This window comes from Athene cunicularia (genome assembly GCF_003259725.1).
Source record: "Athene cunicularia isolate RWA chromosome 27 unlocalized genomic scaffold, athCun1 chr27_part1, whole genome shotgun sequence".
NCBI lineage: Eukaryota > Metazoa > Chordata > Aves > Strigiformes > Strigidae > Athene > Athene cunicularia.
The window spans coordinates 547,376-562,321 of record NW_020799138.1 but is presented as its reverse complement, the minus strand read 5'-3'; the positions used below and the strand labels follow the sequence as shown (position 1 = coordinate 562,321).

General features: G+C 56.6%; 3 protein-coding genes across 4 annotated transcripts in view; 1 reads left to right on the top strand and 2 right to left on the bottom strand.

Annotated features, from left to right (window-relative positions):
* Positions 1–300: 300 nt before the first annotated feature.
* Positions 301–4,040, top strand: LOC113489176 (heat shock protein 30-like). 2 transcript variants are annotated; one of them, XM_026864719.1, is made up of 2 exons: positions 301–907; positions 4,001–4,040. In XM_026864719.1, the coding sequence occupies exons 1-2, from the start codon at positions 401–403 to the stop codon at positions 4,013–4,015; spliced, it is 522 nt and encodes a 173-aa protein (XP_026720520.1). In that variant the 5' UTR covers positions 301–400; the 3' UTR covers positions 4,016–4,040. The 2 variants fall into 2 exon arrangements, with proteins under 2 accessions (XP_026720520.1, XP_026720519.1); XM_026864718.1 differs by lacking the exon at positions 4,001–4,040 and having other exon boundaries at positions 301–1,123.
* On the bottom strand, positions 2,675–6,437 carry RAB5C (RAB5C, member RAS oncogene family). Its single transcript, XM_026864716.1, has 5 exons — positions 6,193–6,437; positions 5,271–5,422; positions 4,918–5,040; positions 4,107–4,200; positions 2,675–3,833 (listed from the first exon to the last, which is right to left on the bottom strand). The coding sequence occupies exons 1-5, from the start codon at positions 6,356–6,358 to the stop codon at positions 3,718–3,720; spliced, it is 651 nt and encodes a 216-aa protein (XP_026720517.1). The 5' UTR covers positions 6,359–6,437; the 3' UTR covers positions 2,675–3,717.
* STAT3 (signal transducer and activator of transcription 3) overlaps positions 6,387–14,946 on the bottom strand; it is a 72,038-nt gene continuing 63,478 nt past the window's right edge. Inside the window, exons 20-21 of the mRNA XM_026864586.1 lie at positions 8,594–8,777; positions 6,387–6,793 (exon numbers count right to left, since the gene is read on the bottom strand). Coding sequence (XP_026720387.1) covers positions 6,387–6,793; positions 8,594–8,777 — 591 coding nt within the window. The remainder of the gene's footprint in view (positions 6,794–8,593; positions 8,778–14,946) is intronic.

The window sequence follows — 14,946 nt, the reverse complement described above, 5'->3', positions numbered from 1 at the left end:
GGGGAGAGGCAGGGAGGAGCCCGGCCCCGCTCCCTGCCTGGGAGGGAGAAAGGCCAAAGCTCTTGGCAGGGGTGGCTCAGGAATCCCGTTCAGAGGCTGAGGTGATGCTCTAATTATAATCCAGGAGAGCAGAGCTGCAAGACTAAGGGCAAAGGTATGCTGGGCACGACGTGAGAGGTGCCTCTCCTCGTGGATGAGTAACAAGAATGAGCTAGAACAGGCTGGAAAGAGCTGAGCTCTTCTCCTGAGGATGACGTGATGTGCAGGATGAGGCCACTCCTCCTGGGGAGGGAAATAAAAGTCGCGGGCAGCAGGACCGGGGCAGAGCGCTCCCAGCCCGAGAGCCACAGCAGCAGCAGCAGCAGCAGCAGCAGCAGCAGCAGCAGCAGCAGCAGCAGCGATGCTTTGCCGATTGCACTTCTCACCCTCCGCCACCCTGGCCAGCCGGCTGGGCACCATGAGGACCCTCTGGCCATACTCAGAGTCCATCTTCACCGAGATGCCGACGGTGGAGAAAATTCGGGAGTTCATGAACAGCTTCGAGCAGCTTCTGAGCAGCCAAGGAGCCGCCGCTGCGGAGCGAGCCCCCAGCACGGGCACAGCCCTGACCCAGGGCTCCGGCGAGGGCTTCTCCGTCTGCCAGGACGTGAAGGACTTTTCCCCCGAGCAGCTGTCGGTGAAGGTGGTGGGCAGGAAGGTGGTGCTGGTGGGGCAGAAGGAGACGCAGAGCACCGACGAGACGGGCTCCTTCTCCTACAAGTACGAGGTGCTGAAGCGGGAGTGGGACGTGCCCGAGGAGGTGGACGCCGAGGCGCTGACCTGCTCCCTGTCCAAGGAGGGGCAGCTCCGCATCGAGGCCCCCAGGCTGGCGCTGCCGGCCGCCTCCGAGAGGAACGTGCCCATCCAGGTCAACCCTGCAGCCCCACAGCCCGGAGCAGCCTCTGAGGACGGAGCCACCAGCAAAGCCCAGGAGTAACGGGGGGGAAGCGATGGCCCACGGCAGGACCGGAACAGAGAGCAGCAAGTCCTGGGTGTTAGCCCAGACAAGCTCCATCAATAATGATATCACTTTTTTCACTATACTGGAATGTTTTTGTATCCAATAAAATACTTTTGCATAGAACCTGCTTGTGTTCTCTTGGTGTTGACTGATGGGGAGGTTGGGCCCTGGTCTCAGCTCTCGGTGAGCACGGAGAGGGAAGAACCTCTCTTGGCGCCTCAGGGCAGCACAAAACGGGGCCGACAGCGGACCCAGAGGTAGGGAAGGGATCTGCGAGCTGCTCAGGGTGGGGGGAAGCAGGAAGCACCCCAGCGGGGACGGGCAGCCCCCCTCACTGTACTGGAGCAGAGGCCGCTCTCCCAGGGAACAGGCAGCTGCTTCACCCCCTCCTTGTGCCACTGCCAGCGGCTGCCCCAGCTCCACAGCCCCTTGCTACCGGCCGGTGCCGCTGCGTGGCAGGGTGGCAGGCTGGACGGCCTGGCCGGGTGCAGGTTGCCCCTGTTGTAGCCACACTTGCCCTCCACAGAGTTTGGAAGGGGCTGCTGGAGCCCCTCAGAGATCCCAGCAGGCAGGAGGGTGAAGCCCAGCTCCAGGCGCTGCCTGTAACCACAAAACCAGCCCCGCAGGCCCGGGCAGGCAGCAGGTACGCGGGCAGCCACACCTGAGCCGGAGCTGCTCGGAGCTCGGGCAGCCCTCGGCCGCCGCAGCCCGGCGGCTCCGGGGAAGGCGGCTGCGGCCCGGCCCCGCGTCCCTCCCGGGGCAGCAGCAGGACACCCCCGGGGGCAGCACAAGATCCAGAGCCCTGGAAGGACCCAGAAACGCTGCCCTGACAAGCAGGACCCACGTAAGAGGAGCCAGCAGATGGCAACAGCAGCGCGCCTTGGTTCAGCGCGGACTGGCGGAGCCCTTCGCCCACGGGCTGCCCGGGGAAGCCAGCAGCACCAGTCGGAACCACGCTGGGAGCACGGAGAGGAGCCCCGCGGGCAGAGGGCAGCCCAGCTCCCAGCAGGGGAGGGCAACCAGCGGCCCCGGCGGAGAGAAGCCCCTGCGAGGCCACTGGAGCCCAGCGCCGCCGCCAGCCCGAGCTCCAGCGCGTCAGGAACTTCACCACCAAGATGCTCCGTCCCCTTCCCGCTTCCAGGACTCCGAGGAAATTCAACGTGGGCAAAAGGCAGCAAGCCCTCGGGATGGAGCCCGTGTGAGGCAAGGCCGTTCACGCTTTACTCTGTTACCCAGCAGAGGCTCCAGAGCCCCAGCCCAGGGCCGGTCACACACCACAGACGGCGGCCACGCCGAGGAGAGGCAGCGGGTTCAAGCACCATCACAAGCCCCGAGCTCTCCCGGGCACACACGCAGCCGTGCGCGGGACCGACTCCAGGCCTCACCGCTGGGCAGCAGCGAGGGGAGCAGCATCCTGCAGGGCCAGCGCCCCTCTGCCCACCTGGGGCCCACCCAGCCTGGCCCAGCCTGCCCCGCTGCCCAGCCCACCCCGCAGGTTGTTGTCAGACACCCAGTAACTCCCACCCTTCGCCCCAAGCCGCCTCCTCGCCGGCCGCTGCGAGCACAGAGTCAGCGGTGGGAAGGGGGGACACGAGCCATCCCAGTGCAGAGCCAGGCTCCGGGCCACGCTCCTCCTTTGAGCTGATTAAGAAACATGAACATTGTTAATGATGATAGGTTTATAAAAATTTTTTTTTTAATCACACAAAACTGAAGTTTGTGATGAAGACTAAGTTGACAGTTCCTCTTAAATACCAGTATGCATAAGACATTGCATTAGGCACTAGGCAGCAGCCAACATCAGTTAGAGTCTGGCAACAGAAGCCATTTTAATACCTCCCTTCACACTTTGTGGAATTACAGGCTTTTGCAATACATATTGTTTCCACTGACAGGTTATCCGAGGTCTCCCCCACCCCACCTCTGTACATCAGTAAACCATGTGTATTCACACTAGAGTAGGGTTAACAACATTAGTGGCATCACAACCATCAAAAAAAGGACAATTTTCTATACAAGATTTTTGCAAAAGTTGCAACAGGATTAGTGCATTACGACAGAACCGGAGATAGAAAAAAAAAAAAAAAGAGTTGGCATGCTAGAGTCCAACACAAATAAAGACAACAGGCAGCTAGTTGTAGGTACTATATTGACAAGATACTGATTGGTTACATGAAGAAACATACAATACAAAATACAGAAGAAACCAGTTTTGCTTCCCTCTGCCCCACCCCAGAATACTCATGATCGATTTGGTCAATAAGTGGCTGAAAAGCCCGGGCTTGTCACTATAATGCTACAGTTTAGTGGTTGTCCTAGGCATGTCGTACTGGTACTAGCCTTAGCTTTTACAGAAGGTGATTTTAACCAAGGTTGTCTAGTCTCAATATCCCTTTGTTTCCAACAGTGAACTACAGTACTGTGGGACCTGGGTGCTGCTGCCCCCCGCGGGAAGGGGCGGGCTGCCTGGGCAGGCACCAGGTCGTGCATCCACCACCACCACAAGAGGGAAGAGCAGAAGTTCATATATTAAAAAAGTGACTTAAGACTTAGAATTGAATTAGTATTTGTACAGAAAGGTGCAGGTGGAAGAACTCCCTCCAGCCTATGATCAGAAAGGGATGGAGAAATCACAGCAGCCGCCGGCAGCGGCCGCTCTACGGTAAGTGCGATTGTTAGCATGGATTCCAGTCTCGGCCCGAGGGCTCCAAGGCCGCTCAGTTGCTGCAGCACTGGCTCCTGCTAGGCTGGCTGCTCTCCTGAAGGTCCACCACCCGATTCCTCCCTGGGCCGCCAGGAGCGTTCTGGGGTTCGTTTTTTGGCAGTTTCTTGGCTGGAGAGGAAGGAGATGTTAGCAGGCTCCTCCTCAGAGGCCGCGCTCAGCTCCTGCAGAGGGGGCTGGACAGGACCAGCAGCACCGGCACAGCAAAGCCACCCCCCCCGAGTCCCACCCTCACCAACCCCGCACCCTGCGGACTCCCCAGGCCCAGCTCAGAGCAGCGGGGCCGGCTTTGAGCTGAGGGGGGGCCCTCACAGCCAGAGCCCCCAGCCCCGGCCGACACGGGGGCTCCGGTGTGCCCCCAGCCCTGCCCGCGCCGGCCGTTACCTATCGCCATGAAGATTTCGTTCACATTCATCGCTGTCTTGGCCGACGTCTCCATGAACAGCAAGCTGTTGTCATCTGCGTATATCTGTGCATCCTACGAACGAGCACACTGGGTGGGAAAGGCGCCCTGCCAGGGAGGCCCGAGCAGGCCTCACACACTGCGCTTGAGCCAAACGCTGAAGAAACGCCCCTGCCCAGCCCAGCTGCCCCCCCCCAGCCCAGACAGGACAGCAGGTGACGTGGGGCAGGGCAGCACGGGGCAGCCGGTGTCCGAGCAGCCCCGCCGGGCCCAGCAGCGCAGGCTGTGAGCGCCGCACGCAGACACGGCCCGTCCCGAGCAGCCCCGTACTTTGACCAGCTGGGTGAGGAACACGTGGAAATGCACCACGAGCAGCCCCGTGCAGAGGTCTGAGATAAGAGCTTCTCCTCCAGAGCCTGCCTTAGGCAAGGTAAGAGCTGTGAAGAGTCGAGAACAAGCTGGGAATGATTCTCCACATCTCTTGTATCTAAGAGAGCTGTTTCACACGCTGAGGACAGCCCCAGGTGAGTAAGGAACCAGAAGGGCCTGAAGACAGAAGTCTGAGCTCTGCCGGCCTTATTCTGCACATTCCCCATGAGTTACCTACGAGAGCCATGAGCGCTGCGGAAGGGGCGCGTGGGACAGGCACCTACAACCCACCCAGGGTGGCAGCACAGGTCCCGACTGCCACCCCCCCTCAAAGCCTTGTGCACAGCCGCCGCCTCCCCCACAGAAGCAAAACGCCGCTTTCCTGCCTTGCCCAGGTACCAACGGGTCCGGGTTCCCGCTCACCTGGAAGTCCACAGCTCTCTTGGTGGCCAGGTCTGCCTTGTTTCCCGCTAGTGCAATGACGATGTTGGGGCTCGCCTGCCTCTGCAACTCTTTCACCCAGTTCTTGGCTCGTACGAATGTGTCCTGGAAGGAAAGAGGAGGCAGCGGTCAGGAAGGGGCAGCCTCTTAGTAACCCACAGCGAAGATATGAGTAAAAGCAGCCTTTCCTGTCAGAAGCGCAGCAGGATCCCTTATCAGCTCAGCCAGCCCTGCTCAGGAGGGAGGCGGCGGCCGGGGCGGTTTAGGGCGCCTGGTGCCGCAGCCCGGGCGCTCCCGGGGGCGCCCCGTCCCCGCCAGCCCCCGCGGGTACTCACTGTGTTGGTGATGTCGTACACGACGATGGCGGCCTGGGCGCCCCGGTAGTACATCGGTGCCAGGCTGTGATACCGCTCCTGGCCCGCCGTGTCCCAGATCTCGAACTTGACCGTTGTGTCGTCCAGACAGACTGTCTGCGTCAGGAAGGCGGCTGCAGGAGAAGGGGGGCGGCGTTGCCTCGCATCCCATCGGAGGCTGGAGAGCCCCCACAGCCCTTCTGCCTCACCGGGACCGGCGCTGGGGGGCACCAGGGCCAAAGCAGCCCCGGGGCGCCGCACCCCAGTTTGTAAGTGCCTGTTCTCCCTTCCCCAGTGTAACGCCGCGCGTCGCGGGTAGGAGAGAGGCAGCCGGAACAGCCGAGCGCCCCCCCGGCCCCCTACGGCAGAGCACTAACCCCACTGCCCATAAGCTACACTGAGCTGAACTCGCTCCCTGCCCGGGTTACTCCGGGGACAACCGGAGCCTCTTCCCTGGACACAGGCCCCAGGGCCACCGCCCCGAGAGCCGGGTGCCGGCCGGCCCTTGGCTGGTGACACCGTGCTAATGGTCTCAAGCTGAAGAACTGTTAAACCTGAAAGAGCTGTGCAAGCAGTTAACAGTGCCAGGCTGTTAGAAACAACCCCAAAATCCCCGGTCATGGTCTGAAAAGATAATTAAGGGCTATGAACCAAGCTGAAGGCCTCAGTTCTAATTAGAAGCAGGAATCCAGGCACTGGAAGTGAAGACATCTCAGAGGCAGCGCACACGGTTGCCATAGCATTGTTCGCTGCTGCACTGATCTTCACACCAGCAAACAAGTTGCAAACCAGGAGTTAAAGCATTGGTGGCTTCACTATTTATAGCAAAAGCCCCAGACCGGAGTGGTGAACACTTGTGACACCCAGCACCAGCACCCTCCAGGCAGCGGGAGCTGGCACTCACCTCCGATCGTGCTCTCCTGGTACTCGTGGAACTGCCCCTTCACGAAGCGCAGGACCAGGCTGGACTTCCCCACCGCCGACTCCCCCAGCAGAACGAGTTTAAACTGGCAGATTTTGTTTCCGGCGGCGGGTCCGTTCGGTCGGGCGGCTCCACCTCGACCTGCCATTGTGGCCTGAGCGCAGGAGTGCCGCGAGTTAAGGATGCTGCAGGTTCTGCAGTGGGATCCTCCTGGAGGCAGGTTGCAACTGGAAGAGGAGGTCAAAGTTAGTGACACACTCACGGACCAGCCGAGCCAGTTCGAGAGGGTGGGTTTGATCCACAACCACCATCGGCGCAGGCAGGTGGTGGCTCCTGCCCACGGTAGGAGGTGAAACCACAAGCCCCACACAGCCTGAGCGGGAGGTCCCTGCACTCAGCAGCTCCTTCAGCAGGAGCTTAAGCCTCCTGAGGCTCCCTGGAGAAGGGATATCGGGAGCACAAGCTTTCCTCCCACCAGCGGGCCCTCCAGCACTTCCACTAAGCCCGGATGTTCCACACACCTTGCTAGGGTGAGGCGAGGGACAGCCAGCCAGCACATCACCTGGTGCTATTAGAGCTTCGTCTACCACAACAGCAATTACCGGGTTCACGGAGGTAACTGAGGTGCCTTCAGCTCCTTCCTCCTCACCCAAGTTCAAAAGGCGCCAAGGGCAGCCTCTCAGTGCAAGAGAGGTGTGTGGGTGCCATCATGGGAAGTTCTGCAGGTCAGTCCCTCACACAAAGGGAGTTTCTCCCCTCAGTCTGATGGTTTTGCTCTCACCACACACCTCGGGAAGCTCTGAACCGCTCCGGGCACAGAGGCGGGCGCTGCACCTGCTGCCAAGGAGCCTCCACCGCTTGAGGCAGCTTCCCACTCCTGCCCCAGCGCCCCCACCCCGCAGCATTCCAGGTCACCGGGCTACTGGCCACGCTCTCCATGTGGCTGCTCAAATCCAGCAACAAAGCAGGAGTGTCATCCGCAAGCAGAACTGCCACCCCGTGTCCCCAGCACCAAATCTCTGGAGTTGTGCAGAAGCATGAAACCCTGGCAAGAGCCACAGGCCAAGCTGGCTCACACCCCTCCTTAAGCACAGGTGAAGTCTCGGTGCCTTCCAAACCTTTTAGCTCAGCTGCACGCAGAGAACAGGAGTATTTGCAAAGCGCGGAGTTTCACAGATCCAGGCACATTTCCGGTGCTCATCACAACTCCCACCTCCCGTCAATGATAAATGCTACAACTGATTGCATCTGCTCTGTATCGCCCCTTCCCTTCAGTTCTAATAACTCAAGCTTCTTGACAAGAGACATCTGCAAAAAGAAAAAAAAAACCCGAAAGCCAATTTCTCCTTGTTCTGAGCATATCCCCAAAGAAACTCCGGGTGTGCTCCGAGTACATCCAGCATTTCCCCAGCCAGTAACAGATTCCTGTAAGAACCTTAAATCGAGTTGAGATGGGTCTGAGCGGAGCAGTGCCCCCGGGGAGGCGGCCGGGGCCTGTCTCAGGACAGAGCCTTACCAGGGAGTTTCAAACACCTGCTCTCCCGAGCAAATCCTGACCGGCCGAGACTGCTGAGAGGCTACTTGAACTGCGTCGCAGGTTTAAACTCAACTCCACAGTTCCGCAGGAAACCTCCAGCCGTTTCAGTCCGAGCCCATCCAGAGAGGCAGCCCGGCGGCGTCACCAGCCGGAGAACCCCTTCGGCTTTCAAAACAGAAAAGCACTCGAGCATACTCTGACCTAGAGACATTCAACCTCAAATTGTTTTGACCAGGAGGCACGTCAGAAGCCTACTGCCAAGTCTGGATCACCTCAGGAGGCAGGAGGAAGAGAAACCCCGAGGAGTAACGGCAGCGCAGCGAGATGGTTCAGAAGCTGCTGCTCTGAGCGACGGGACCTGTCCTGGGTTAAGTCATGACAAAATCTGCACTCCAGAGCTGGGTCCTTGCGAAGGCCAGCAACACCGTCAGGACCCCACCTCCTCGACCCAGAAAGGACAAACACTGTGTTGGCAGGATGAGAAAGGCTGATAGAAGCAAATTACCAACTTGTTTTTGCTGGGCAGTGAGGAAGCAGCACGGCGCAGCTCTGGCCAGGAGCAGCTCGGTTACCACCGCCCTAGACAGGCACATCAGCCTGAAAAAGCTCCCACCTTTTGGAATTTCTGCTCTGTCCAGAGTCTGCAAGGAACAGCTCCTGCCTGCCCAACCTTGCCTTCATTCCCCAGGGCGGTCTGTCAGCAGCGCGGCAGCTTCGTGGCCGTTCCAGACGAACACGCTGCGCGTTAACGCCGCGTGAATCGCGGCCCTGAGCTACGGCCTCCTGAAATACGAGGGGGGCGATTCCCAGAGCAAAGCAAGGAAATGAGCCTGTCGACACCCTCACCTCTTCGCATGACCTGTATTTCACAGACCCCAATTCGCTTCGCTATCCGGTTGTGCTGTGTGAACTCAGGATTAGGTCCAACTCCTCCTGGAGAGCCAGCATCCACCAGCGCAGCTGCTAGAGCCTCTGACCGCTCTGAATTACGCACAACCCGGTCACCATCTAAAGAGGGGCTGAGGTCTGGCTGCAGGATTATGACTCCATGTCCACCTGAGCAGCTGCCAGATCTTTAGGGCACTGGGGTGGAATTCAGATGACCCTATACCGGCCACCAAGGGTCTCAGGGCAGGAACATTTCTGCTGAGATTCACAGGAGGACCAAATAATTGAAGTGAGCAACTACCAAAGCTGCAGAGAGCAAGAGCTCTCCTTCACAGGATGATTCCTTCGGCACTTTTTGCTAGTGCTGATGGCTCTGAGGATTCCCCTCAGAACTAACAGGCAGCTAAAGCACGCAGCCCGGATCCGCGCTAGATCAGCCCACGCTGCCTCGAGAAACGGGGGGTGCCCCGTCCCCAACGCTCGGGGAGGCAGTTCCCCCCCGCCAAAGCAGAGCAGACTGGGCACGTGCCCCCCGCTCGAGCCATGGGTCAGTCGGACCGAAATAGCGACACAACACTGTCCAGACGAGGGAGGGCAGCTGAACCCGCGCGTCATAGGAATTCAACAAGCCAAGCCCATGAGGAGGAGGGTATGACAGGGTACTCGCATCGTCCAGATTAACAAGTACTCACTCTCCTGCTAGCTCCTTGTAGCCAGCGAAGTCCAGCAGCCGTGATGTCACGAGACCCATAAAAAGGAACGTGCCGGTTTCTCTGCCCGCCCTACCTGCCTCCTGCAGCACTCGGGCAAAAGCACCAACTTCTGCATTGTAAACTCTTGGAACCGTCTCTGGCTTGCTTTGAGATGAAAGACAAGTTTCAGCGCCTGATGCTGTCCGGCAACCAAGAACTCCAGTCCTATTGTTTCTGCAGATTAAGCTCCTCTCAACCCCTCACCTGTTTGCCAGGATTTGTTGCAGGGGCTTGTGCTCTTCCATGAATATTGAATTCAAGAATCTGAGCGCCCTGAACGTGAGCGCGTGCCAGCGCAGTGCATGCCCAGCCTGCCCAAGGGCAAGGCAGTTCTCCAGAGCCGGCAGGGTGGCCAAGAGCAGCCCGAGAGCTCGTGGCAAACGAGCCAGCCCAGTACAAGAACCCCAAATCCACAGGACAACTGCTGTCAGCCTCCCACGTTAACCCCTGCAGGAGACAACTGCTTCGCAAGGCTCCCTGCCACAGGGAAGCTGCTAGGTTAAGGTGTCAGCAGTTACAGAATCTGATATTTCTGCCTCGTGTTCACCCAGTAGCAAGGGCTGCTCTGAAAGCTGGCAATATTTAGAAACCCAATCCTGAAGAATCTAGTTACCCAAGAGGGTTGCTTCTGCTCTCAGCTATGCAAGAAGCCATTTCACTGGGGATTTGTTGGCTTAGAACCAAGATACTCAAGACAAAAGCCCCAGTGAAGTATTTATCTTGTTAAATAGCTGACAGTGTTACATGAATTCCTTGGCAAAGAAAGCCCTGAAGTTACCAAGTGGTTCTGCTTCACCTACCACTGAACGGGCAGCTAGCCACGGCCCGCAGGAAGCTTCTGCCACCCAGAGCCAGCGAGTCAGCGGCAGGACCCAGACGCACAAGCAACCTCCGTGAGCAGGACCAGGATGAAGCGCAGGACCCGCCAGAACACCCCAGAGCCTCCAGCCGCCCAGATTAGCTCAGCGCGGAGCGGCAGCCTCACTTTCCAACGCATTAATACGATTAATAAGAACAAACTTCAACGGCCTTCCTGCACGAGGGTCCACCCCGCGGAGGAAGGGGTAACAGACCCAGGTCCTGCCGATGAGGTGAACCAGGAAACGGACTCGAAATACAGCCCTCAGCCCCATAAACTCTGATCAGTTCTAATAGTTCACCTTTCTACAGACAGCATGCACTTCCCTCCACAAACAAAGAACGCTTTGCCTCTTGATCACCGAGGCTGTGATCTGGAGCCTTAGTAACAGCTCTAAGTTGGGGAACTGGTCTCTGCACTTGTCAGGAGCTGGAAATGGAGCTTCAGGGACCCAGATCAGCCCAGGCAGCAGTTTCAGAAGGGCTCCTATGGTTGCTACACTGCCACTACTTAGTCACAACTTCTCTGTAGAGACTCACGCCCAAGCCTCCCAAAGACTTGGGCACATTCATTTTTAATTTTGAGGTAAACAGGATTTACATTGGCAAAAAGCTAAACTACTTTTTGTTGGTAGCTACAATCCCGAGCTAGCAGAATCTGTAATACCAGCTCCTTTCCATGCTTTTAATACACACATCTGCCTCCTGGCATCTGCAGAGCCACGGCCTCCAAAGCAGCCCTGCAGCTGGCTGTTTTTCAAAGCAGCTTTTCAAAAACAATTCTATCGGAGATTTCAAGGCCACCAGCCCACAGTGGCCGCTCAGCCCAGCGGAGAGGCCACGCACAGGGAGCGAGGGGATGGCAGCCCAGGGCCAAGGCAGCAGCAGAGGCTCCTCCACCGCCCCGGGGCTGGAGCTGGGCTCCCGAAGGGCAGCTGCCAAGCGCAGCCAAAGGGGGAAAAGCCTCCAGGCACCTCTCAAGCTCTTTAAGGCAAGACAAACCCGAGAGAAGAAATCCTGACGAGGGCTGAGCTTCTGCTGCTCCTCGGGGCCTGGCGCAGGGGGCCCCGCTGGCAGGCTGCCGCCCAGCGCCGAACACAAGGGGCAGAACTACAGCTCTGACCCGAAGAGGCAGCGCTGCGCCTGCACCAGACCATCTGAAGTTCCGATCAGCTCGGAGCACAGGGACATACAGAAAGCTACTGCTGCGTCTGAGACTAAGTCTCATTTGTTAGATGTCACCTGCCTGAACTAGCCAAGTCAGCTCTAAGACTTAAACCATGAAGGCTGGAACACCCGCGGTCCTGCAAGGCTGATCTGACTCTTCGGAGGATGAGGCAAAGATCGTGGCCTGCGAGACTGAGTTAAGTGCAGTACTTGGTCAAAGGGAGTTATCAAGCTCCTTCGAGCCTTCTTCTAGCCAGTTTAACCCCATATACAACCCCCCCAGACGGGTTTCCTAGGTTTAAGTGATTATCCTTTATCAGGAATTCCTGAACACGCCCCGTGAGGTAAAAAGACACTAGGCTTGCTGATGTTACCTTGGAGCTACGGGGATTTTTTTATACTCGGAGTTGACTAGGTGTCAACTGGCACGTTGGTCACCCTGGCAGCACGAGGAAGTTGCACCCCTAATCCAGTGGGGGTTTAATTCTGCAGAATAGCATGACTAATTGCTTTTAAAACTGCAGCTGGTGTCCTATTAGATCACCACAGCTGAAGAGAGGAACAGGGCAGCGAGGCCAGGCTGAGGTGTAGTGCTTCTGCCCAGGCCTCATGCTCTGGGAAAGCCACATGGATCACGCTGGAGCTCCCGTTCTAGCCAGGGCCACCGACCCCCGGCTGAGTCCATGTGGCTGAGGTGAACTCACACGGAGAGCCATGAACAGAAGCTTGCAGCACTGCTTTGGTCAAGCTCTACTTACCTAAGCTGTGGGGACAGCACACCAGCAAAGACTGCTTTACCGAGAGCGGAATGAGAAGGGGCAGCTTTCGACCAGGTGTTAAGGCAAGAACTGCAGCAAAGGCTTCTGGGGAGGAGCTCTGCATCACCTTCATTCCCACTAGCTGTAGGGAGCAAAGTCTCCCTATTGCCCGTCCCCACATTAACGCCCTCTTGGGGGTTTTACCTACTTGATACTGCAAGAACCAAGCCCTATCTCACAGAAGAGGAGCCCTGCTAGGCTGACGCAGTAACTGATGAGAGCAGTCTGGACCCACTACAAACCTAACAAAAGCATCAAGTTTTTAATTCTGCAGGCAAGGTTAACTCATGTTCTTGATACCGTCCACTGCTCACAGGCCCTCAAAGACGCAGTTTAGCTTTGACCAGAAGCCCAGCGACGTGTGCCTTCAGAGAGCACCTGCCATTCCGTGAACAAGAGGACAAGATCATTAACACGCAAAGCCGAAACTTGCCATCTTCACTGCGACGGCATCAGTGACCTTCATAATATCTCTTCCAGGCTGCACAACGATCTCTCGCCTCTAGCAGCTCCGTATTTGGAGCTCTACCAAATAAAAGCAAACATGAAAAACAGTGTTTTCTTATCTGTTTACGGAGAACTACTCCAGCAGTTCGTGCCCGTGCTCCAGGGGAGGAAAGGGTTCCTTTTAGGGTTTAGATGAAGCTTTATTCTTCCTGATACTGTCACTTCCAGGAAGATTCATTGTTTCTGGCCAGCACTTGGAGTGTTTTCATAGTGCTACTCTGACGATTTAACAGAACTTGCATAAGAGGACTTCAAACTTCATACCCCAAGGGAAGAAAACAGCTGACTCCGTCGTTTCTACATTCTACCCTCTTTTAAGTATGCTGACCGAAATACTTTGGGCTACACCCACTTCATTAGAAGCGTTCCCATTTCATTTCCTGTGACTGAAAGTACTTGGCATTCTGTCCCCCTCCCTTTCCAGGGACACCCACCCGCTAAGCATGTGGCCATTTAAGAAGTTAGGAACAAGAGCTGACGACTAGCAGGGCCCAGAGCAACTCCAGAGCTGATCCGTCTCCAGATGCAGAGGAGCTCTGCTGCGATGGACGGAAGCGTTGTGATGAGAAGTGGAATTAAGCCGAGCCAAGCACACAAAGTATGAACACATTACCACATGGTCCTGGCAAACGGGCCCAAACCCAACTGTTCGTAGCAAGATTAGACAAGTGTTTGATTTTATATTCATACCCACACATCAAGCTAGCCTTCCCCTGACCACCCTCCAGTAACTTAAACCCTTCTCCAGGAGCCCCATTTCATCTTGCCTGTGCTGCTCCCTCACCCGAAGGGGTATCAGCACCTACTTAAACAGCCTCGAGGGACCTACACTGCCTGGCACTATCTTAAAACAAACCTGTCTACACCAGCCTATGGTGTCTGCGAGGGAAAGATCGCCTCTAGAGGCAGGTTTTGCTATGAAAGTAGCTGACTTCAGACATACTGGGGAGACTCAGGAGGAGGGGGAGATGATTTCAGCACCGAGACCCACTTCCTGACTCTAAGCACTGCTCGTAACCTTACAGGTCTACACAGACTCGTGCTTCACCTGCTCTCCTCACTCCATTAAGACCAACGTTGTCCTGTAGCTGCCTACACACACTATTCTGAGTTCTTCACCCTTTTCAGACACAGTTCTTCCACCTTATCATCCGGTTAAGCCGAAGAAAACATAAAAGACTTTTAGAGTCAAGGGAGTAGTGATATTAATGGGATATTCCAAGAAAGTTCACTCAGACAGCACGGCACGTCAAGCCAATATGAATCAGAAGTATCTTTCTTTTTTTGGTCTCAACCAAGCTTCAGAGTCCTGCCTTCGGAGCAGGCTCAGGAGTCCTAACTTAGTGCAAAGCAGAATTGATGTCACGCTGTAAGCAGGGCAGCTCAAATATGTGTTGACCCACCACACAAAAAGCTAAGAATAGTAGATGCAAGTCGTTCCACATAAGACTTAAAATAGTACCTCAGCGTACTCTCTTCCCTCCGATTTCCTTACGCGCTTGGAAACAGTCAAGGTCAGAACTCCGACAGCCACGTACAAAAGCAACAAGCTAAAGGTCAGCTGAGATGGGGTCAGCACCACATTTGGCCTCGCTGGCAGACCAGTTTACAGTGAGAGTAACCACAACTCCTCACAGCTCCCACAGAGCCCCAGGAGTTGCAGCAGCACCTTGAGCGTTACCAGGAATAAGGCTGGAGCAGCTTTCACAGGGTTTAGCACTGCAGACCTGTTGCTCACACCTGCACCACCAGCCCTTGCAGGATCACACTCCGGCCACGCTCCCAGGTTCCAGGCAGCGGGGTCTCCTGCTGGGCTGAAGATCCGAGGGGGTCTGGGCTTCCTTCCAGACAAGCCACAAAATTTTTCTTGCAGTTCTTCACAAGCCTGCAGCACCACATACATCGGTTCACAGACACTGCTTGGGGGGCACAGGGGCTGGGTCTGTCACCAGCAGGAACCCAGACTAGTCTCTACTCCACTAGAGCCTATTTTCAGCTGATAAAGTCACATCCCTCATTTAGGCAGTTCTCTACTCAGGAACCTGGCCGGCCTTCCTGACTTCTAGTTTCTATTCCCACATCAGCAGGTGAGTGGCTACAACAAATTATTATATGGCTTCTGTCCTTACAGGTGCCACACCTCCCCCAAATTCCATTTAACTTTCAAGCAGCCACCGCTGCGGGAGAGACAAAGGCGCTGGGGAAGAGC